This window comes from Lithobates pipiens, unplaced genomic scaffold (assembly GCF_037356315.1).
Source record: "Lithobates pipiens isolate NorthernLeopardFrog02 unplaced genomic scaffold, aLitPip1_a1.2 Scaffold_25, whole genome shotgun sequence".
NCBI classification, from domain to species: Eukaryota; Metazoa; Chordata; class Amphibia; order Anura; family Ranidae; genus Lithobates; species Lithobates pipiens.
Window position 1 is genome coordinate 41,108,684 of NW_027507787.1, and position 23,950 is coordinate 41,132,633.

The window sequence follows — 23,950 nt, forward strand, 5'->3', positions numbered from 1 at the left end:
GCTTTTTTTATCATTACCACTTTGTAAAGTTTGCCGTCCTCCAGCCAGTACTCCGCTCGGCAGCATTCCAGTGGGGGTTAAACCCTTCAGCGTCAACACACTTTCACTTTCCTCCCTAGGAAACACAAGGAAACAAAAATGAGGGTTTTGAAATATTGTCCAAATGTCAGCAGAAAATGGCAAAACATTGGAATATAAAAACAATCTGAAAAGCAGAGTGCAAACTTAGAAAACACCCTGCCACTTTCATATGGCATTGTCACCCCATGCTGAAATAGTTTCTGAATCAAAGAAATAAAGGGTCAACCAAAGTAACAGGAGGTAAAAAAAAATATATATATATTATATATATATTTACACTATTTCGCTGAAGTACCTTACAAAACACCTAATCAATGGCAGCCAACTGGCAACTAGAGTCTCTCTAAAGACCTGGCCCGCAGCTTAGCAGTTAAAGTGGTTGTAAACACCTCTGTGCAACTTGCAATGCATAGTAGCCCATTATGCTTTTACATTGCAGGGGGAAAAGTAGAGGAAGTAACACCCATCAGGGTTTAATTCCTCTTGAAGAATATTTTTTATATTCTTTAGCCAACTTCTTGAAGGGTGTATATAATTAATAAATGTAACATATTTCAAAGATGCTTTCTTTAAGTCCTCAGTGATTTAAATGCAATGACCATTATTACATCTTGTGTGTGTATTGCTGAGCATTAAAGTAGCAACCTGCCAAAACAAAATTTAAGTGGATGTAAATTCTCACATATATACACAGGGATGAAACAAATCCCCCTACATAAGTTTTACATGAATATCTGCCGTCTTCAGCTTTATATATGCTTTAGAATGTTCAGATCATGTTAGATTTTCTCTTCCTGGTTAGCACTGCAGCAAAGCCTGGGCATACAGCCAAGACAGCTGATTGGAGGAAAGGCACACATCCCCTCTCCTCATAGGTAGAGACTTTCAGCTCTGTTCGTGGAACTGTTCAGAACTCTGCTTATCTATTTATAGCACCCCCCCCCCCCCCCAACACAAAAAACTCAGGCTGCTTTTATCTGTGTCGGAGAGATTGTCAGAAGTTCTCATGCTAACAGAAGAATGGGGCAGAAGACAATTATGGGACATAGGGCTTTGAAGAGAGATAATAAAACACTGCAGATATATATGTGCCCAGCTCAGATTTCATGAATTGAATTTACATCCACTTTACACCTACCTAGTACGCATCCCTCTGTAGCATAGAGTGAATTACATGCAAGACTCCCAACACTTAAACCAATCCTCACACACCAGAGCCCTTTCACACTGAGCCGTGGGGGGAGGAAGGGGGGGAGTTAGCGGTAAAGCAACATTATTTTTGGACGCCGCTTTACCATCATTTTAGCAGCGCTATTTGGCCGCTAGTGGGCTTTCACATTGGAGCGCATGGAGCAGCTTTTTTCAGGCGCTATTTTTAGCGCTGTAGCGCCTGAAAAACTCTGGTAGTGTGAAAGGGGTAAGTGTGAATGGGGTCTAAGTAATCAGTGGAAGAGAACCCAGGCCTACCCAGAGAATGGTCAGCAGCTTATGGGACCCAACAATATAGTGTATAGCTGCTGTAGAACTTGGCACTGATGTTTAAGAGTATAGTCCAATTCGGTTGAAAAAGAACTGTATATGTTTCATGCCAAGTGATCTGGATAGAGAGGCACATAACAGGAAATAAAAGAACACAGGTCTTATCTCAAATCTAAAATGCAGAAGAATAAAAACAAAAAATAAGGAGAGGATCCAAAAGAAAGCAGGCATGCAGTGCAAGGTGTCAGGATATGCTTCAGTCAATGAGTAAAAGCATTCCTGAGCATTGTACCCACCCATCAGCTGCATGGTTGGTAAGTGATCCAGTCAGAACTTATAGCGTGGATATTACAGCAACAGAATGCTGGCTAGTGTATTCCCACGACGGATGTCTGCACAAGCTTCATTCCCAACACAATCCAAGGTAAGTAACCAAGGAGAAATATATCAGGTTGGGGTTAGCTGTTCCCATAAAACATAATACTAACTAGTAAATGAAGCCATATTATACTTTCAGGATAAAAAAATAGGTCACACATTTTTGATACAATGAGAACATTCCATTTGCTCTTCAGAATCATGCAGCTGAATTTGTTCTACAAGTGATTTGTATGACAATCTACAGCAAAGTCTTCTGTCACATGGAGTCGGGTGGGGGGGGGGGGTTGGGAATCATCTTTGTGTAATAGTAGCAACAAAGATGTGAATTAAAAAAGCAAAATTAAAACACTGGTATATCTTAAACTACTTTAAACTATATCAAAATTATTTGACAAACACTTGTACATACAGTTTTACTTGGTCAGCAGTTTTCTTCTCAATGTCCTAATCAGTATGTATTGTATTTGCTAAATAGTTTTTAGTGTTGGTCTCATGGAAATGAGGACACTATAAGGGTACCTCAGCAGGCACCCCACACTGCGATTACTGCTTCCCAAGTATAAATTGCCAGTACACAGAGAAAAAAAAGATCTTTCCTTTTTGTCTTCACTGTGAAGGTCCATCAGTATTGCCAATACGTTTTAGTAAAGTGCATAAAAACAATATAGATATATAAAATATATACACACACCTCTATATGAAAATGTGGTAGTTTCTTGAGCGACAATGAAACTAGTGCAAAAATACAATGGATGCAGGGAAAGCATCTGGGTTTACATAACTAAAGCTAGCCATAGACTGATCAAATCTTGGCCCGTTCTGCAGGAATCGGCCGAGATTCAAACCATGTATGGGTAGGCTGAATGTACCAAGTTTAATCGATCAATTTGGGTACAACCAGCCTTTTATAACCGCTAGCAATAATCACTGTTATCCCAGTGAGGATGGTTTCTCCCACCCCACTGCCAGGAGAATGGGTAATTCCTCCAACAGAGCCATTGCAATCAACACTGACGGAGGGAATCAAGCGGGGGGGGAGAAAAAACCACCCCGTCTATGGCCGGCTCAACAGAAAACCAACTTATTATCCTATTTAAATCCTAATCCTTATTCAGAGTGTCGCTAAACCAGTTAATAACTAGCCAGGCTTTCTGGTATGTATCTGGGTATTTCGCTTACATAGGGGATGTGAACACTTGCCTTTGTCTTTTAAAAGTACATAATCACCCCTCAACACAAGCTAACCAATTTAGAATCCTCTCAACCTGGTGAACACTCCCCTCTGACAGCAGCGACCTCCCACAAGGGTTACATTCTAGGAGCAAAAATCTCCTTGGGTGCTGGTGGCCCCGTGCAGCAATTGCCTGTAGACATATATGGAATCATACTCCTACCGTAGAGACATTAGGCGTAGTCCTCCCCCCCCAAAGACGTCAAAGAAAAAATAACGTGCAGACAGGTCAGAGCTTTGTATACCGAGGATGTAAATACTGCAGGAGGCTGCCGTGATCATGGACTGTTAAAAAAGGGGTTGTAAAGTCAGAAGTTTTTTTATCTTAATGCATTCTATGCATTAAAGGGGTTGCAAACACAGTGCAGTGACTGGCCTCCCTGTTTTACTCACCTGAGCCCCGAATTTCTGTCGCTGAGATGCGCTCTTCCTGTCTTCACGAGGTTCCGGTTCTTGATTGGATAGATTGATAGCAGCGCAGCCATTGGCTCCCACTGCTGTAAAGCAAATCCAATGACGCTGGTGCTGAGGCCGAGTCTGGCATTTGTGCCTATGGATGCAAATGCTGGACTCGAGAGCACGCCCGCAAGATAACCCTCTAGGAGAAGCGCTCTCCTGGGGGGGGGGGGGGGGGGCCACATGAAGTCGAGAAGTCAAGGATCAGGACCACACTGTGCACAGTGGAGGCAAGTATGATTTTTTTTTCTTTTTTTTATAAAAAACAAGAAAAACCGAGTCTTTACAATCACTTTAAGATAAAAAGCTGTGTGTAGCAGGCCACCCTAATACTTACCTGAGCCCCATTTCTATTCAGCGAGGGCTACGAATGCCTCGGCCGTCGGAGACTCTCCCTCCTGATTGACTGAGACACAGCAGCGGTGGCACTGGTTCCCGCTGCTGTGAATCAAAGTAAGCTGCCCAACCAGGAGAGGGAGGGGGCAGAGCTGGGCTGCAGATCCTTGTCTGAATAGACACAGGGAGCTGTGACTCAGCTTGGGTGCCCCCCATAGCAAGCTGCTTGCTCTGGGGGCTCTCAACTGGAGGGAGGGACCAAAGAGGAGGATCTGGGCTGCTCTGCGAAAATTCACTGCAACAGAGCAGGTAAGTATAGCATGTTTTATTTTTATAGGAAAAAAAAGACTTTACAATCGATTTAAGTATGTAGTGGGGTAGGGTTCTACTTTAGCTTAGGGTGCTGGGGGTTTTATTTTCCTGAGAAAAAGTGTATTAGGCTCATTCCACGTGGGGCTGGTTCTGTTGGAGTCTGCCTGCTCAGCCTGGAATCTGTCCACAGATTCCCATTGAATAGCTGGTCCATGTCTGCTCTGCTAATGCAGCTCAGCCACAGTCTTCTCTTCTCTAGGGGCAGTCGGAATGTAAACAGACCACCTATCTGTTTACACCTGACAGCCATCCAACCCAGACCTCCATCTGTCCATTTTCAAATTTTTATATTACTACTTACAGCAGGTCTACATCTTATCTCTTTAAATGAGAGATCAAACCATACCACAGTGACCATTTTTAATGTATGAGCTATTTCAGTAGGCAAAAGGCAAATCAGATTTTCTGAGTGGAACAGCCCTGCAACCAGAGTACGGCTGCTAATGGTTTACTCTCTTAATCACCTCTGAAAGTGAATGTAAACTTTCAAAATTGCCCAAGATTGCCAAGTACATAACACTCTTGATACAGAAACAAATTTGCTGCATACAATGGTCCAGTGGAATAAATGGCCAGTAGTTAACTTTGGGTAGTTTAGGCTGGGTGTCAGGCCGAATCATTCTATCCCAGCCTTTACTTTTTTTTTTAAACCACAGAGTAATCATAGGACTCCCCACTCCCATTAACATAGCCATACAGTTTCCTTAAAATCACAAACGATAACAAATTGTTCAACTTCCATTTTTTCCCTTATTATTGACAGTTTCTCTTGAAATATTCTCAAACACTTAATCGTTTATTCAGGGCTATCACTAAACATGTTGGCCTACCTGAGCACAGAGAAGACTCTTGCCATCTTGCCTATCGCCCGAATTTTGTTCCTGATGATTTCTTTACGAGCGGCAGCTGTACCTACTTTCAATGGAATAAGAAGAATCTCAAGCTCAGGAATTTATATTTTTTTGGAGAGAATATTACACAGAATCATATGCAAATCTGACAAAAATTGCCAACACGCCACCACACGCTTTTAAAGTTTGTTTTTCACAAACTTACAAGAGTATCGGTTAAATGCACCAGTAGAAGCAAAATATAAAACAAACCAGACCAAATAGACTGCTGAACTATGGGTAAAAAAAAAAAAAAAAAATACAAAAAAAAACAAACAAACATTCTTGCTGTTAAAGTTTAGATACATTGTAGCTATACATATGAACACGTGACATTTTGATAATGAAGTTGATGTGTTAAAACATTAAATGACGTTCAATAGGCACAAAGATATGTGTGAAACAGGATTACATAAAACAGTATATATGCTGCTGATATGGTAAAGCAAATGTGGCCTAACCTGCATTGTCTGACCTGCTTTTTCTTGTACTCTGTCTGGCATCATGATGAGGCAAAGCGGGCAGAGACTTTGGTTGGCATATGAACAGTGGCAAGTAGTAAAAACACTGTATGCATGATATGTACAAACCTGTGGTCTAAACCAATGTTTCTCAACTCCAGTCCTCAAGTGCCCCAGATAGGTCATGTTTTCAGGCTTATTATTTTGCACAGGTGATTTGATCAATTTCACTGCCTTAGCAATTACCACAGCTGTTTCATCTGAGGGAAATTCTGAAACATCACCTGTTGGGGGTACTTGAGGACTGGAATAGAGAAACATTGGTCTAAACCGTGTAACTTATAGTCGTATGTATGCTATAAACTTTATGCATGAATGGCTTCATGCACAAAATATTCTTAAGCAAATTACTCTGGATGACCATTTTCCCATTCCAATCTGTAGTTTTTTTAAGAGCCGGCTTGGAAGTGAAAGGGAGACGAATCTGTCAAGTTGGTAGGGGCAAAAATAACACTTGGCAAAAGCATATGAATCTCAATATAACTGCCAATGTGGCCAATTCTGTTCTAAAATTTAAATACTACACCCCTAAGGAGATTTATCTGCTTTTGAAACATTTTGTGTATGCACCTAGGACCCCTCAAATTGGAGGCATACAGAATACATAGGTACCACATGCGACTCCCCTCCACATCCTCAGACAAGACACGTTAACCTTTGCTTGAATCAAAAGAGAAACGGTTTCTTGTGTATATAGAGAATTCTGCATCAGGACCACTCTACCACACTGCTCAGGCAAATTATGGAGAAGACTTTATACAGTCGAGAACAGCCTCTCTAACTGAAAGCACTCTTCAACTGTGCTTAGGACTATAGATTTCAGCTCAAAAGTCATACACACAGTACCACCAGGAGTCTCAGGGACATATAAAATGAAGGACATTCACGCCGCAGCTAAAAGTATGTAGTCAATCAGCACTAGCCAACAATAATTTTGCAGTGGTTTTTCTCTTTTTAGAAAGTGGTCAACTCCAGCCCTAAGATATCTCTCAGAACAGCATTTCTTCATGGTAAAGCCCAACTTCAATTTTTTTCTTTTTTTTGGAAAGAGTGGGAAAAGCATTTTCCAGGTTTTTATTGCCATGTGTAACTACTGGGCAGATTTCCCCTAACTTCCAATTCATGGGAGTCCTTTCAACAGGGACACAGATTAGTTCCTGTATAGACCTCACAGTGATTTGAATTAAGGGAAAATCCTCACAACATGACGTCAGACAGAGATTAAAAAAAAAAAAAAGGACCATTTTGACTATTCCCAAATCTATTTAAAACTTAAAAAACAAAACAAACAAAAACACTGGGGTTAGGTTTTGATTTATACCTACGAAATTTCCAGAAGCACAAATCATTAGAGTACCACTAGATAAAGAGATATGCTTACATGGACCAAATCTGGGCCTATCAAGAACAGTTTTGGAATGGTATGCACTCTGGGCCTTATTCCTGCAGTGCCAGCAGCATCACCATGAATAACATTCTAATTTTAGGTCTTGGTATGGTTCTCAGGAAAAGTGAGAGTAAATTACAATATATCATTCATTTTCTACTGTATTATACCCTTTACATTTTCCTTACAGGAATGGAGGGGCACAGAACTAGATCTCAACAGATTTCTACTAGAAAATTTTTTTTCCTGAGGCATCTTGACTATGCATTTGTGCATTGTGGTTGTAGAACATACGTAAAGGCAGCCATAGATGGCTTCCACCCACTCCCAGCCTCTGATCTGCCAGTAGGCTGATCGAAAGAAAAAAAAAAACATGCCAAAACAGGTCTGCTGAACTGACCAAATTTTGATCTATTGCTAGCTTAAGTCAACAGGCTACTGGGGATAGAGACTGACAAAAATTATGACAATGAAGGGCTAGCTTTTGTGGCCAAGTTGTGAACCTGCATTCAAATGCTTAAACCAAAAAAGAAAAAAAATCCTTTTACTGAGGATATCAGAGGTCTGGATGGTTTATCATGTGGTTAACTTACTTATGGAAAGTATGGAATCTTGGTATTTTATGATACAGCGGTTTGCTGTGATTTCCTTTGTGTGGGGGTGTATATACAGGGAGTATGCTTGATGAAAGGGTCCTGCGTGACTCTGAAACATCAATTTCTGCTGTAATTGTGTGATTGTGGATTAAAGTGTTGGACCCATTTTTGGAGATCCTGTTGTGCTGGTTACATTACTTCCTTTGACTATACATGGTTCTGGCTGTTGGTTGCTTCAGCACCCATTCTTGAACAGACATTTTTACAGGAATGCGTGCGTTGGGAATATTGTATTTATGCAAAGAGTGGGGGGAAAAAGGTGGCTACCGTGACTGGTTATCATCATATTGCATAATGAAGAGTCAATATAATCAAAACGATGGGCGCAGCTGTATACCGAGAGCAGGCTCTGCATACATAGTCACTGTATGACCACATACATTGTCTGCTACTTGATCTGCAATTATGATTTTGTGGCTGAATGTCTTTCGTTAAGATCTCATTCACACCATATGTGCATAAAAACTGGAAAAAAATGCAGATTTGACTTGTAAAGGGTTGTTCACACCATGTGCAGAGAGGTGCAAAGTTATTACATAGGTCTCTGCAAGTATAGAAAGAAATCCATTGTTTTCTATATACCTTGTTCACACTATAACACTGCTGTCATGCGAGTTTTCTTTTGTGCAGAGATGTATAACAAACTCTCTGCAAAAGCACACAGAAAACAATTGTTCTCTATGTGCCCTGTTCACACCACAATGTTGATATCAAATCACTTTTTTTCTGCGCACATAACTTCACAAATTGCATGTGATACCGGTGTTGTGGCGTAAACAGGGCACATAGAGAACAATGGTTTTCCTTGTGTCCTTGCAGAGACAGGTGCAGAAAAACTCACATCTCTGTGCATGGTGTGAACAAAGCCTAAAGGTTTTGAACAAATGTTTGTAAAATACACCTGTACTTCTAAAAAATAAAAAATAGAGGCAGCCCTTTCTGATCCCCTCCTGGAAAGGTCTGTCAGTCTCTGACCTCAATATGTTTAGTCAATACTGCTAAACAAATATGCAGCTAGTAAAGTCAGAAGGAAGCCTGAAAGCGTACACTTTGTTTCAAATGAGTCTTTGCCTTAGTACAGCATCCAGACAATTAGCAACTTAAAAAGAAGTTTAGTAATGGCAGCCTATGTATTTTCTTAGAAGAGGTTTTCCTTACCTGTAAGAATGACTGGGCTGCCCAAAACCAAGACTTGATCTCAACATGTATAGGCAAGCCTTTAATATCCTTGTCCTTAAGAAACCACTCTTGGAAAGGTCTATGCATAATCAACATGTTAGCTCCTAGATTAAGGACTCAATCATATGGATGCTCATCCCTGTAGAACCTACAAATCCATTTGTTTTTACTTTTCTCTGCTATCACGAGTTGCATACTGGCAGCCCGTAGAAGTGGGAGTGCACCCACTGTTCAGACGCTCCAGCACAGCTGTGTTAGACAGGTACACAGAAACAGGTGCCTGGACACAGCCTGTGCACCTGTCCCTACGTACCCGTCAAACTTGGATGTGCAGGTGAGTCTGTATCACACATAACAGGATAGAAAGTAAAGAAATATAAACAGCATTCTAGGTTTCATTAACGATAGCCTTAAGATTGGACAACAATTTGTTACCATTTTTTCAATGAAATATGTGCTTGGATTAGAACCTTTAGAGTGAATTGGGTTTCCCCCTAGGTTTACTGAAATGTCATAGGTATGAACACTGCTACATTAAATTATCAGTATTAAAGTAGAACTCCATTACAAACTTTTGAAGAGAGTAGTGTCAGTCCCTCTGTCAGGTTTAATTGTTGCCTTAATCACCATTTGGGGAAAGTTTCCTCACTGTCCCAATCATTACCTGGAAGCGAGGGTGAATATCTCCAACTGGGACACATAACAATAAAACTTTTTGATAGATTTTATATGACTCCACCACGACACATAAAACAAACTAAAATGTTCTGGTTGGAGTTATAATTTAATTAAAGCTGAACTAAGTCTAAGAGGTACAGGAATATGGAGTATTACTTGCATTATTTCTGGCTCTAGCAAGCTTCCTCCATCATTCTCCAGCCTCCAAGAAGCTCTCAGCTGCTGTCACATGCTTGCCTCTTCCCATGTACAATGTAGGGTTAATAGCCCTGCATTGTACGTGATGATACAGAGGAACTGCCTATGGACTGAAGCACCAGGGAGAAGAGAATAGTACTGAAGATGGCCAGAAAGATGATTGTGGTAAGCAATACGTCCTCCTCTAATACCCTTAGTGATACTGAGCTTTTTTTTTTTTTTAACCCAGGGTTCAGCTTTAAAAATAGAATCATCATCTTAGTTATTTTAACTTATTTCTACACAGTTAAATAGTTAATCTCCCTCCCCGACACCGCACAAACAACAACGATCTAAATAAAGTGAGAGTATTGTCTGAAACATTTTACATGCAGAAAAAGTAAAAAGGAAAAAATGGCCATTACTAAAATCATGAAGCAAAAAACAGACAAATGTTCCCCTAGTCATGCAGGACCAAAGATATGGAATGTTAGATAGACAAGAGGATGGAAACCTACAAAATGAACAGAATGGAAAGAAACACAGAGGAGAAAATGCCATGCACAGAAAGACAGATGTCTAGGAATATGACTTCAGAACGATGCAAATTATATCCAAATGCTCATGGGAAAAAAAATGTGAGCGATAAAAAACAAAATATTAATAAGAGGGGGGACAAGTAAAAATAAAAAATAAAAAAATAAAATAAAGGAAGGCTACACATAAAATTGACATGTGACATCATTTAAATGTATTGTGTAGCAATTCCAAAGGAAAAAAAAACTTGGAAGTCATATTTCAAAACAATGGTGCTCTGTCTGGTCTGTACCTTTTCTATTGCCATATATGAGTCGTTCTTCAGATGGAGAGTCCAGAAAAAAAGGAAGTGAACGATGGAGAAATAGGTGAGTGAGACAAATAAAAAAAATAAAGATATTTTACTTGGCAGCAGCAAGAATGAAGGTGGACTGGCAAAAAAAATGAGAAGGGAAACCAAAAAATGGGAAACTACAACTCTAGGACTCTTAAGAATGGCAGGAGTAAATACATTAATTCAGTTTAGAATGAGATAGTAGAGAGTACCGTGAGAAACAATAATATTTGCAGTGTTAACCCCTTCAAAGTCACACGGCCAACAACGTGCTGTTATTTGTTGCTGGTCTTTAGCAATGGGGTTAAAAAAAAACAGCATATCTAAGGAGGTACAGTACAAAATCTAGATGCAACGTTAAGAAATGGACATGCCATCGGCAGCACAAGGTTTTCGGATCACGGGATAACTTACACAACCACAATAGTTTTTAAAGCCTGTGTTTACAGGGACGGTCAGAGGTGCTACCGAAGTTTGGAAAAGGATGGCAAATTTAATAAAGACTGGATGTTCGGTAAATGTGGACATAACAATGGAGGTGAGAAGCTTGTAGCTGGATTGTGATCAAAATGATGTACAGTTATATCAATGCAAAACTATTGGACAGCTTAACAAAGCAGTTTATTCAGCAGGACATTTCCCATAATGCAGCTCAGTGAATCTGGGAGTACATGTAAACAGTAACACTGTGGCCAGTAATTGAAATAGTCATTTTCCAAACCACACTATTAAGGAGACAAGTACAATTACCATTTAGAAGGGCACATTACAAATGAAAAAGGGATATATGTTGAATAAAGTTTAAATGGTCAATTTATCAATATCAGAATCTATACTGGTATCTATACTGGTATAAGTAAATGGCAATGCACCCACAGTTATACAACAATAAAGGGCCTTGTTGAATGCTTTATGTTTTTCCAAATTGAAATGATCAGTAAAAGCTCAATATATTGCCCACAAACAGATTTATACTGTGATCCGAGGTTTTGAAAAATGTTTAGTTAGAGAAGTTAAATATAAATAAGAGTTTTAACTAATCACTGTTTCTGTTTTAATCATAAAGAAAAATAGGAAATGATCTGAGCTTTAATGAATTTACTAAAATGTCTGAAAAACATTTAAACCTTCCTAATTACATCTATTACTATCATCTATCTGTGCCCTTAGTTTTTAAAGAGAAGTATGGACAACATTTACACTCACGTAGGTGGATGCAGCATCGATCTAATGCTGCATCTGTACCCCAGTGGCTCTGCAGCGAAAATAGAGAGCTCACACTGCTGACCGCTCAGTTCTCTCTCTCCACTCTGAGCAGAGAGCCCCGTCAGTCAACAGCTCTCAGGTCTGCTCCTCCAGCACTCACTGGAGCACTGGGCTGTGGAGGGGGCGAGGGGGGCTGGCTCAGGCTCTTAGTGGATCATTAGAGGCTAAGCCAGGTGCCAGTCCAGGCTGGGTTGATCCTAACCATATGGTTGGAATCTCTCTCAAGACTGGAATGGCTGAGTGATGTCAGCCAACAGTAGATTTAGCCCACTGTCTGCTGAAAACCAGACACAGGCATGCAGAACGAACTGCACTCATGTGACATACAGGAGAAGTACAACCAAAATAGCTTTGGTTGTACTTTTCCTTTAACATAAAAATTTCCTCTAAAAAAATGTCTGTAGTTCCTAGGGCTTCCTCCTTCCTGGTGGCAATGATCTGCAGGCTCCAAGTCTATGCAGATCATTGCCACATGTCTCAGTGTGTATGCGCCCCATTTTATTACTATGCAAGGTTTACTTCCTAGGTCATGGTGATCATTGTTTTTATTACCACAGCAAGGTCTGGGTCAAAGCTAAACCAGTGTGTCACATGTTTTGTGACGTTACTTTGGCTATTACATGCCCTCCCCTTCCAGGCTTTTCAGAGCAGATTTTACTGTCGGTCAAGCATGTGCTCTGCCCCTTAGGCAGATCACATAATTTACTTAAAGCACATTCTGCTTTGAATGCCCTAAAAGGGAGGGCGTGTAATAGTTAAGGCGATGTCACAGGACAGGCTTAGATGCTTGTACTCACATTCCAGGGTGTGCACAGCTGCCACAACCAATAGGTTACCACTCTCCTGGATAGATTTTTGCTTTAGATCAAAAGAGAATGCAACACTCAAAACCCCAGGGTGGATAGAAAGAAATTAGGATACAAGGACAGGGCATTTGCATGTGACTCAGTCCACCAGATTCTAATCTACTGCTGAAATATAGATCATGTGTGAATTCTAAAACCCAACTAGTTTATGCCTTCAGTGTAAAAGTAGTATCGCCCCTTTTACTTACAACCCCAGTTCCAAAAAGTTGGGACGCTATGTAAAATCTACATATTTTATTCACAATAGAAAACATGTCAATGGACACAGGGCTACAAAAAGCTGGAAAAATAAGTGGTTCTAACAAAGAAGAGCTGGAAGAATGTTTTGCGATGTGTTGCAATGAGTGTCTCAGAAGTAAAGATGAGCAGATTTTCATCAATTTGTGAAAAGCTGCATCTAAAAATAGTCGAACAATTTTAGAATAATGTTCCTCAATGCAAAATTGTTTTTAAATACTGCATTTATCGGCATGTAACATGCACTTTCCCCCCCTGAAAAGTCTGGCTATCATGTATCAAATAATTGTTTATAATCGCCAATTGATGTATGTTTAATTCATGAATTTATTTTATTAAATATGTCTGATGATCTGTATTATCCATTGTGTGTTCACTATACAAATCATGTTCCTTGATTAATTGTAATGCTTATTGTATCAGTTATATTCAATATGTGAGTATCATGATTGTACGGCATCATTGTTCATTGATTAAACATGTTTTAGAGGATATGGAATGCCCAATGTGATTTTATGCATCATCATTCCTAATGAAAAGCCTCATATAAAGTCCCAGTACCCCTTTCCTTATTTTAATTTCTCTCTGGGAAATCAAGCAAATGATTACCTCTGTTTCCAGACATTTACAGAGTGTTAAAAGAAGAGGGGAAGCTACACAGTGGTAAACATTGCCCTGTCCCAAGTTCTTTGAGACGTGTTGCTGCCATTAATTTCAAAATGACCTTATTTTGTTTCTTAAAATGGCACATCTCAGTTTAAACATTTGATGTGTTTAGTTTTCTATTGTGAATAGGTTCACGAAATTTGTAAATCATTGCATTTTGTTTTTATGTAGATTATACCAAGTGTTTTTTTTTTTTTTGATTTGGGGTTGTAAAAAGCCCAGAAAATTGATCAAATACCATGCGTTTCCTACTCAAACAAAACCGTGATGATTTTCCATTACTGAATGCTACTGTTTTTAGTTTATTTCAATTGCAAACAGTCCTGTTTAGTTATTCAAAGGTGTAGCAAATGGTATTTTAGATTCTTTTAAACGGTGAACACTGAGAAACAAAAAGTGACAGCCAATAATTTCATCAAGAAGAACTTCAGTCCCCTCATTCGTGGCTCCTCCCCCCTCCACTGGTGCTGCCATATTTTACTGTCTGGTGCATGAGCAGATGCGCCAAAGGGCTCTGCCCACTGAGTTGTATAGACACATGCTGAGAAAGAGGTCCCAGAGCCCTTCGGCACATATTCACACGTTTGCCCAATGCCATTCTTGCCTAGGTGAGAAAGGATAAAGTGCAGCAGCACAAAAAAATAAAGTGACTTAAAATAAAAACACACACACACACATTGTGGTAGAGGGATAGGAATGGAGCTGGAGCCACATACACATTTCTTTGGGGTGAAGGTCAGCTTTAGAGAGCAGGACATCTGTACTCCAAGAAATTGACCAAACGGTGCTTTGTTGACTTTTGTTGGTCACAGAACAATCAATGTAGAAATGGTGTGTTGTAATATACAGACAATTATAAAAACGAGCCAGGCATATTACAAAGATCCTACCGTCAAACTGGTCTTCTCCTTCTGTCATTAATTCATCATCTGAGCAAATGCTCAGAACATTCACCAGCATTTCAGTCACTGTGATGAACAGAATAAAAGACACGTTAGTGTACTTCAGCAATCTAAATTAATAGAATAGATGGTTGCATTTTGCATACACGTCACAAAGAACGTCACACATTTTTATGAAATTTTAGCCCATGTTCAAGCCTTCAGCCATATGCACATAATGTAAAAGCTGAAGTTAAGGTAGAGATACTACCTCCCCTCCCCCACCAAATCATGTTGCAAATTATTTGGTCCTATGCTGCTCCCCCCGCCAGTCACTATAATAGCCTGCAAACTCAGGATCTTCGCTACACAAGCTGGTGACTGAGTATCATCATAATGTAGGCAAAGGAGTGCAGTGCCTTTATTCTGGGACCAGTTGACTGGAGGAAAAAAAAAGCTCAGGGGTCATGTGACTAAGCTGAATAAGCACCGGTTAGTATTGCCTGCATAATGAACTGTATGGATATCCACAGTCTGGAAAAATCTGTATGTGCATTTTCAGGCAAATTTAAAGTGGTTGTAAACCCTCCCCCACAACTTTGTCCCATGCAAATCAGCATAAAAAACCCTAATGAACACTGCTTACAGATATCTCCATACTTGCTTAGTATTGTTGTAATCCATTTTGTTCTTTAGAATGACATCACTGAGCATGCCCAGATCTCCCCCGATTTACGGCACACTCTCTATGTTCTTGTCTATCTGTTATCAGGACTTCCTACGGCACACAACACTGAACACCCAGGAGACTGCAGAATCACTGAGAGCTTCCTCCTACACCCCATGTGACCATGTGACATCACATGCAGTGTAAAGCAGGTCACGGGACAGCATTACTGCAGTCTTATCAGCTGAAGCTGATAGGACTCACAGAGGCAAACACTAGATAATCAGCACAAGTAAATTCTATGATATAAAACAAGTCAGCTATGAAGAGGGAAGCAGGGTTGCCATAGAAACGTTGGATTGAAAAGGAGGCTTGGTTAACAGTACAGGAAGTGCTCAATGTAAGGGTGGAAATACACAAGTTTTTTTAAAGTTTCTTTAACCACTTAACCGGCCCATAGCCGAATGACGGCTACAGGGCGGTTGTTTAACTCTGGGAGGACGTCATATGACGTCCTTCCAGAATTCCGCTCTCGTGCGCCCCCTGGGGTGCGCACTCGAGAGCATCCGTGACCACCGGGTCAACAGGACCTGGCGTATCACGGATCACGGTAAACGGCCGCTCATCGCGGCAGTTTACCACGTGATCGCTCCGTTAAATGACGGAGTGATCGCTTGTAAACAAACCGGCGTCATGTTATGACGCCGGTTCCTCCCTCCCCCTCTCTGTACCGATCGGTACAGCGGAGGGGGAAGAGATCGGTGTCAGCAGTGCTGTGGGCTGCATCTGCAGTGCCCACATCGCTGCTCACCGAAATTTAACCCCTCAATTCCCCAATACTCTGCAATGCCCGCCAATACTCTGCAGTACAATTCCAGCCAATACTCTGCAGTACCCTGCCATAAATTGCCATACCCGGAAATACCCAGCCATACACATCCCCTCCCGCCGCCCTCCGGTGCTTCTACCAACTCGCCAATACGATCAAAGCCAGAATCTTGTTTTTTTTTATTTATTTTTTATTTCAGGCTTCCCAGCTTAGAGGTGACATGCGGGTGTCTTATTGACCCCATATCTCACTGTAAAGAGGACCTGTTGCAATAGGAATAAAAGTGAGAAAAAAATTTATTTTTGGGGAAAAAAATGTCAAACTAAAATAAAGTAAAATGAACAAAAAAAAAAAAAAAAAAAAAAAAAAGAAGTGAACGCATATGTAAGTCCCGCCCACATATGAAAACAGTGTTCAAAACACACATGTGAGGTATCGCTGCGAACGTTAGAGTGAGAGCAATAATTCTAGCCCTAGACCTCCTCTGTGACTCAAAACATGTAACCAGTAAAAAAAATTAAAGCGTCGCCTATGGGGATTTTTAAGTAGCGATGCTTGGCGCCATTCCACGAGTGTGTGCAATTTTGAAGAGTGACATGTTAGGTATCTATTTACTCTGCGTAACTTCATCTTTCACATTATGCAAAAATTGGGCGAACTTTATTGTGTTTTTTTTTAAGCACAAAACATTTTTTTTTTTTCCCAAAAAAAGGCATTCGAAAAATTGCTGCGCAAATACCGTGCAAGATAAAAAGACCACCATTGTATTCTCCAGGGTGTTTGCTAAACATATATAATGTTTTGGGGTTCTATGTAATTTTCTAGCAAATAAATTATGATTTTTACATGTAGGAGAGAAATGTCAGACTTGTCCTGGGTGCTCCAGAACGCCTGATGGTGCTCCCTGCATGTTGGGCCTCTGTATGTGGCCACGCTGTGTAAAAGTCTCACACATGTGGTATCGCCGTACTCGGGAGTAATAGCAGAATGTATTTTGGGGTGTAATTTGTGGTATGCATATGCTGTGTGTGAAAAATAAACTGATAATATGACAATTTTGTGGAAAAAAATAAAAAATAAAAAAATAAAAAATCTTGATTTTGCAAAGAATTGTGGGAAAAAATGACAACTTAAAAAAACTCATCACGCCTCTTACTAAATACCTTGGAATGTCTTCTTTCCAAAAAGGAGTCATTTGGGGGGTATTTGTACTTTTCTGGCATGTTAAGGTCTCAAGAATTGAAATAGGCCGTCAGTGCTTCAGGTGTGATCAATTTTCAGATATTGGCACCATAGCTTGTGGACTCTATAACTTTCACAAAGACCAAATAATATCCACCAATTTGTACTTATTTTTACCAAAGATATGTAGTAGTATAAATTTTGGCAAAAATTTATGAAGAAAAATTACTAATCTGCTAAATTTTATAACAAACGAAGAAAATTTCATTTTTTTTTTTTACAGAATTTTCGGTATTTTTTCTTTTATAGCACAAAAAATAAAAACCCAAGCGGTGATTAAATACCACCAAAAGAAAGCTCTATTTGTGTGAAAAAGAGGATAAAAATTTCATATAGGTCCAGTGTTGCATGACTGAGTAATTGTCATTCAAAATGTGAGAGCACCGAAAGCTGAAAATTGGTCTGGTTATTAAGGGTGTTTAAGTGGTTAAACAGTAAGTAATATGCAATTTGGGCTGGATTACAGTGGCTATAGTTTGATAATTACTTATTATAATGGACTAAATGAAAAGAAGCATCAGAGTGGGGGAGTTTACTTCCGCTTTAAAGAAACTGCAGATCCACCTAATTTGTTTATCCCTAGTCATGTACTAAAATGATCTCCAACTAAAAAGAGGAACAAAGCAAATACCTTTTTCACCAACAAATGGCAATGACCATGTGAACACATCCATGAAGTTCGGCAGCCAGTACGGGTGTGGTGAACAGTTGAATTGTCTGATATTCATAACATTATTTTCATACTTTAATACAGCAGCTGTAATGCAAAGGTGGAAATCATTAGAGGCAATAACACCCTAAAAATTATAAAATCATTTCAGTATAACTGCCTTTCCTTAGCCACAGTAGCCCAATTGTTGGATTAAGAAAAAAAAAAATCATATATATATATATATATATATATATATATATATATATATATATATATATATATATATATATATATCTATCTATCTATCTATCTATCTATCTATCTATCTATCTATCTATCTATCTATCTATCTATCTATCTATCTATCTATCTATCTATCTATCTATCTATCTATCTATCTATCTATCTATCTATCTATCTATCTATCTATCTATCTATCTATATATATCTATCTATCTATCTATATATCTATATATTTATATATATCTATATATTTATATATATCTATATATATATATATATCTCTATATCTATATCTCTATATCTATATCTCTATATCTATATCTCTATATCTATATCTCTATATCTCTATCTCTCTATCTCTCTATCTCTCTATCTCTCTATCTCTCTATCTCTCTATCTCTCTATCTCTCTATCTCTCTATCTATATCTCTATATCTCTATATCTCTATATCTCTATATCTCTATATATATATATAGATAGATAAATAATTTGCTTACTTTTAATTTGCATCATAAGTTGCACATGGCAACTCTAACAAAAAACCATACAAGTGATTTTTAATTTAATTTAATCTGCAAGAAAACGTTCCCAGGACATAACATGTCCCAACTCGATGCAGATTATGTGCTTTTTAAGGCCTTCTCTGCTGATAACCAGCCCATAAATAGACAGATTTCCCTTAAAAGGGAAATCTCCAGATATAAAATAAAATTGTGTCACTTGGTATGGCCTGCTTAGCACATCAGAAAGAAGCAAACCTGGCATCAATTCTAGTTTTGTTAAAGGTTAGTCTAGTAGTCTTTTATGCTCAATAATAGTGGGAGCCACCAACAAGATTAAATGACGTCCACATAATAATAGCACTTTTTAAAGCAATAAATATTTCTTCTGCATACATTTATCATAGTCAGGTCTAAAAGATAAAAAAAATGTCAAAAAAATGGAATGCTTGTATCCACTGTAAAATTATTTTCTTGGTATCTATTGTGGGATGCAGGAAGTGATAAACCTTTGTGTTATACTGCAGTCTATAGAAAGATTGGAAGCTGGCAAACAAAGACTGTAGGCCAGTACAAGATAAACCCCCTCCCACTGGCAGCATGCCTCCAGTACCTAGAGTATGATCATAAACAGGGGAGTGGGACCTGTGTGTCTCAAGAAAAGAATGTTATGGGAGGTATAAATATCCTATTTTCTTTCTTGTCTATTATGGGGCACAGGAAGTCTTAAACCTTTGATTTAAAAGTAGTCTAAGGGGTAAGCAACACAGCAAACAAATACTAATCAGGCCCAAGAAAACATCAAGCAACAGCTATCTGATGCCCAAAAGCACTGACAGATCAGGCAGAGTGCACCTTGACAGGAAAGGGTGAAACCCGATCCTTGAGAAAACATGGCCATCCAAGGATGACGAAGACAATAGGAACAGAGGGGAAGTTCCTTTTGGTGAACTGGAATTAAACAGTGGGGCAGATGAACAATGTCCTGGCTGACAGGAAAGGCAGAAACTACGTTATGCAAGAAGGAAGTCCTGGGCACAAACACCATGTTGTTCCTATGAAAAACCAGAAAGACTTCCTCAGAATGTCTCTAATGGGGTCACAAGGTGATCTTTGAAACAGAGAGAACTCTATTCATATCCCACGGAGTCACAGGGGAGGCTGTATGGGGGAATCACCAAATAGAGCCGAATAGACGACCGAGGCTGAAAAAACAATTATAGGGTTGTTGGAATCCAGATTGTAGGAGTTTGTTCCCTGAGAGGATACCGAATAGATGCTCCTGGAACCCATAGGAGAGTTTGCATTGAGGCCACCAAAGCAGCGAGACAGTTTCCTCTGTCTCTATGCAAAGACATTCTTCAACCACATGGCTGCAAAGCAACCAGGCCCAGGTTGCAAGGCCTCAAAGTAACCTACAAACCCAGGCAGCTATTGCTAATGAGAGTCGGGCAAAGAGGGAACCAGTCAGATCATTGTAGGAGGGCAATAGGAACAAGCAAAAGCTAACATTCCACATGGCGTTTTTCCCAAACTGGAGCTGCAGCAGAATGCTGTTCACTTGAAGTGGAACTTTAGTCAGAAAATTAAGTCCTGCTAGATCACTTCAGGCTCGCCCCTTTTGCAGGTATAGCTATGTAAAACATTAAAATATGTGCCTATACTGCTTAACATCCAGCACTACACTGTCTCACCCTGCTCTGCACATGCTTAGTTGCGCTCCAAATTTAGGCACTGCTAAATTTGTAGAGGCCAATCTGCTGACAGCCTTAAAGAGGATGTAAGCCCTCACATATACCCAGTGAAGTGAACAGCCTCAAATGATCCACATGGATGATACATAGGGATGGAACAAATCTCCCTACACACAGTGCCTTGCAAAAGTATTCACCCCCCTTTGGCATTTTCTGTGTTTTGTTGCCTCACAACCTGGAATTAACATGGATAGTTTGAGGATTTGCATCCATTAATTTACAGAACATGACCACAACTTTGAAGATTTTTTTTTGAGAAGCAAATAACAAAAATGGGACAAAACAGAAAAGGTCAAAGTGCATAACTATTTACCCCTCTGAAGTCAATACTTTGTAGAGCCACCTTTTGTGGCTATCACAGCTCCAAGTCGCTTTGGATAAGTCTCTATGAGCTTGCCACATCTTACTACTGGGATTGTTGCCCATTCCTCCTTGCAAAACCACTCCAGCAATTTCAAGATGGATAGTTTGCGCTTGTGAACAGCAATCTTTAAGTCTGACCACAGATTTTCTATTAGATTGAGGTCTGGGCTTTGACTAGGCCATTCCAACACAGTTACAGGTTTCCACTTAAACCACTCAAGTGTTGCTTTATCAGTGTGTTTGGGGTCACTGTCCTGCTGGAAAGTGAATCTTCATCCTAGCCTCAAATCACACACAGAGTGGTACAGGTTTTGCTCAAGAATATCCCTGTATTTAGCACCATCCATCTTTCCCTCAACTCTGACCAGTTTCCCAGTCCCGACTGCTAAAAAACATCCCCACACCATGATGCTGCCACCACCATGTTTCACTGTGGGGATGGTGTTCTTTGGGTGATGTGATGTGTTGGGTTTGCTCCAAACATAGCTTTTTTTCTGTGATGGCTAAAAAGTTCAATTTTAGTCTCATCAGACCAGAGCACCTTCCTCCATACATTTTGGGAGTCTCCCACATGCCTTTTCGCAAACTCAAAACATGACATTTTATTTTTTGCTGAAAGTAATGGCTTTCTTCTGGTCACTCTGCCATAAAGCCTATGGAGCTTACGGCTTATTGCCGTCCTATGTACAGCTACTCCAGTCTCTGCTGTGGAACTCTGCAGATCTTCCAGGGTTACCTTGGGTCTCTGTGCTGCCTCTCTGATTAATGTCCTCCTTGTCCGATCCATGAGTTTTGGTGCGCAGCCTTCTCTTGGCAGGTTTGCTGTTGTGCCATGTTTTTTTCATTTGGTTATGATAGATTTGATGGTGCTCCTAGAGATCATCAAAGATTTGGATTTTTTTTTTATAACCTAACCCTGACTTTTACTTCTCAACAACATGTCCCTTACTTGTTTGGAGAGTTCCTTGGTCTTCATGGCAGTGTTTGGGGCCTTTCAAAAAGGTGTGTATATGTAATGACAGATCACGTGACACTTAGACTGCACACAGATGGACATCATTTCACTAATTACGTGAGGTCTGACGGTAATTGGTTGCGCCAGAGCTTTTTAAGGGGCTTCATAACAAAGGGAGGTGAAAACATACGCACACGCCAATTATCAGTTTTTCATTTCTGAAAAATAAGTTTCATGTATATATTTTTCTAATTCTACTTCACCAACTTACACTACTGTGTTCTGATCCATACATAATTCAGATGAAAAAAAAAAAAAAGATCTAAGCCAAGGAGGCCCGATGACGCACTGCTCAAGCAGCACTAACCACCCTGGTAGAGTGCGCCTTAACTTGAAAAGGGGGAATCTAACCCCTTAAATTATAAGTTTGAATTATAACTTGCCAAATCCACTTAACGACATTGGATTTCGACACGGTCTGTCCTTTCGTTGGACATGTAGGAGAGAAATGTCAGAATTGGCCTGGGTGCTCCCTGCATTTTGGGCCTCTGTATGTGGCCACGCTGTGTAAAAGTCTCACACATGTGGTACTGCCATACTCGGGAGTAATAGCAGAATGTGTTTTGGGGTGTAATTTGTGGTATGCATATGTCGTGTGTGAGAAATAACTTGATATGACAATTTTGTGAAAAAAAAAAAAATCTTAATTTTGCAAAGAATTGTGGGAAAAATTACAACTTCAAAAAACCCATGCCTCTTACTAAATACCTTGGAATGTCTTCTTTCCAAAAAGGGGTCATTTGGGGGGTATTTGTACTTTTCTGGCATGTTAGGGTCTCAAGAAATTAGATAGGCCATCAGTACTTCAGGTGTAATCAATTTTCAGATATCGGCACCATAGCTTGTGGACTCTATAACTTTCCAAATAATATAAACCGATTTGTACTTATTTTTACCAAAGATATGTAGTAGCATAAATTTTGGCCAAACTTTCTGAAGAAAAATTACTAATCTACTAAATTTTATAAGAGAAACAAAGAAAAAAAAATGTTTTATTTATTTTTTTACAGAATTTTCGGTCTTTTTTCTTTTATAGCACAAAAAGTAAAAAACCCAGCAGTGATTAAATACCACCAAAAGAAAGCTATATTTGTGTGAAAAAAGGGACAAAAATTTCATATAGATACAGTGTTGCATGACTAATTGTCATTCAAAATGTGAGAGCTCCAAAAGCTGAAAATTGGTCTGGTTATTAAGGGGTTTAAAGTGGGGTGCCCCCTAAAAACAAAAAAAAAAATTAAAAGTCAGCAGCTACAAATACTGCAGCTGCTGACTTTTAATAATCGGACACTTACATGTCCCAGGGTCCAGCGATGCAGGGGAACGAAGCCCCCCCCCTCATTCCCCACTCTGCTCGCAGCGACTGCATTCTTACTGTGGCTTCATAGCCGGGCACCCACTGCGTATGCACGAGCGGCACCACGCACCGTGACAGGTCCCAGATGACTGTGCGGTCCCGAGGGGAAGTGATGTCACCAGCCCGGGCAATGAAGGAGGCAGACGAGGGACCCCCTAGCAACAGGCATTTAGAGGTGCATAAAAAAAAAAATTTCCCCAATTATTTTATTTTTTAATGAATTTTAAGCAATTTGGTTTTCTTTTGGTGGCAACACCACTAAGTGCCCAGTGGTCAAGTGGTTAAATAGATTTTCACTGCTCTCATCACATCAAGACAAAATAGTGACTTTTCTGCCCTGGAACATGGTTTTGGAAAAAACGATGGCAGGACAATATCTTGTTTCAGGTGGAAACCCGAGACCACTTTTGGTAAAAAACCTGGACGAGAGCGCAACACCACTCTGTCCTCATGAAAAATCAAATATGGCTCTTTGGAAGAAAGAGCAGCCAATTCCGAAACCCTCCTCGCTGAGGTTATAGCAACCAAAAATACCAACTTCCTTGTCAGAAGGACTAGGGGAATATGTTGTATTGGTTCAAATGGCTGTATTTTTAACAGAGACAAAACTAAGTTCAAGTCCCAAGGGTTCAAGGGAGGTTTGGCGGGATTAAGTCGCATCACCCCTTGCATAAAACCCCGGATTAAAGAATGTGTAGCAAGTGGTCTTTGAAGTA

General features: G+C 39.7%; 1 protein-coding gene across 8 annotated transcripts in view; it reads right to left on the reverse strand.

Moving 5' to 3' along the window:
• Positions 1 to 23,950, reverse strand: part of PPP3CB (protein phosphatase 3 catalytic subunit beta) — a 139,650-nt gene that overhangs the window by 26,723 nt on the left and 88,977 nt on the right. For 3 of the 8 annotated variants that reach the window (XM_077454356.1, XM_077454351.1, XM_077454354.1), the window contains exons 9-13: positions 17,981 to 18,106; positions 14,621 to 14,698; positions 10,654 to 10,680; positions 5,167 to 5,251; positions 18 to 115 (exon numbers count right to left, since the gene is read on the reverse strand). In XM_077454356.1, coding sequence (XP_077310482.1) covers positions 18 to 115; positions 5,167 to 5,251; positions 10,654 to 10,680; positions 14,621 to 14,698; positions 17,981 to 18,106 — 414 coding nt within the window. The remainder of the gene's footprint in view (positions 1 to 17; positions 116 to 5,166; positions 5,252 to 10,653; positions 10,681 to 14,620; positions 14,699 to 17,980; positions 18,107 to 23,950) is intronic. The other 5 variants (XM_077454355.1, XM_077454358.1, XM_077454353.1 and 2 more) reach the window with 3 other exon arrangements.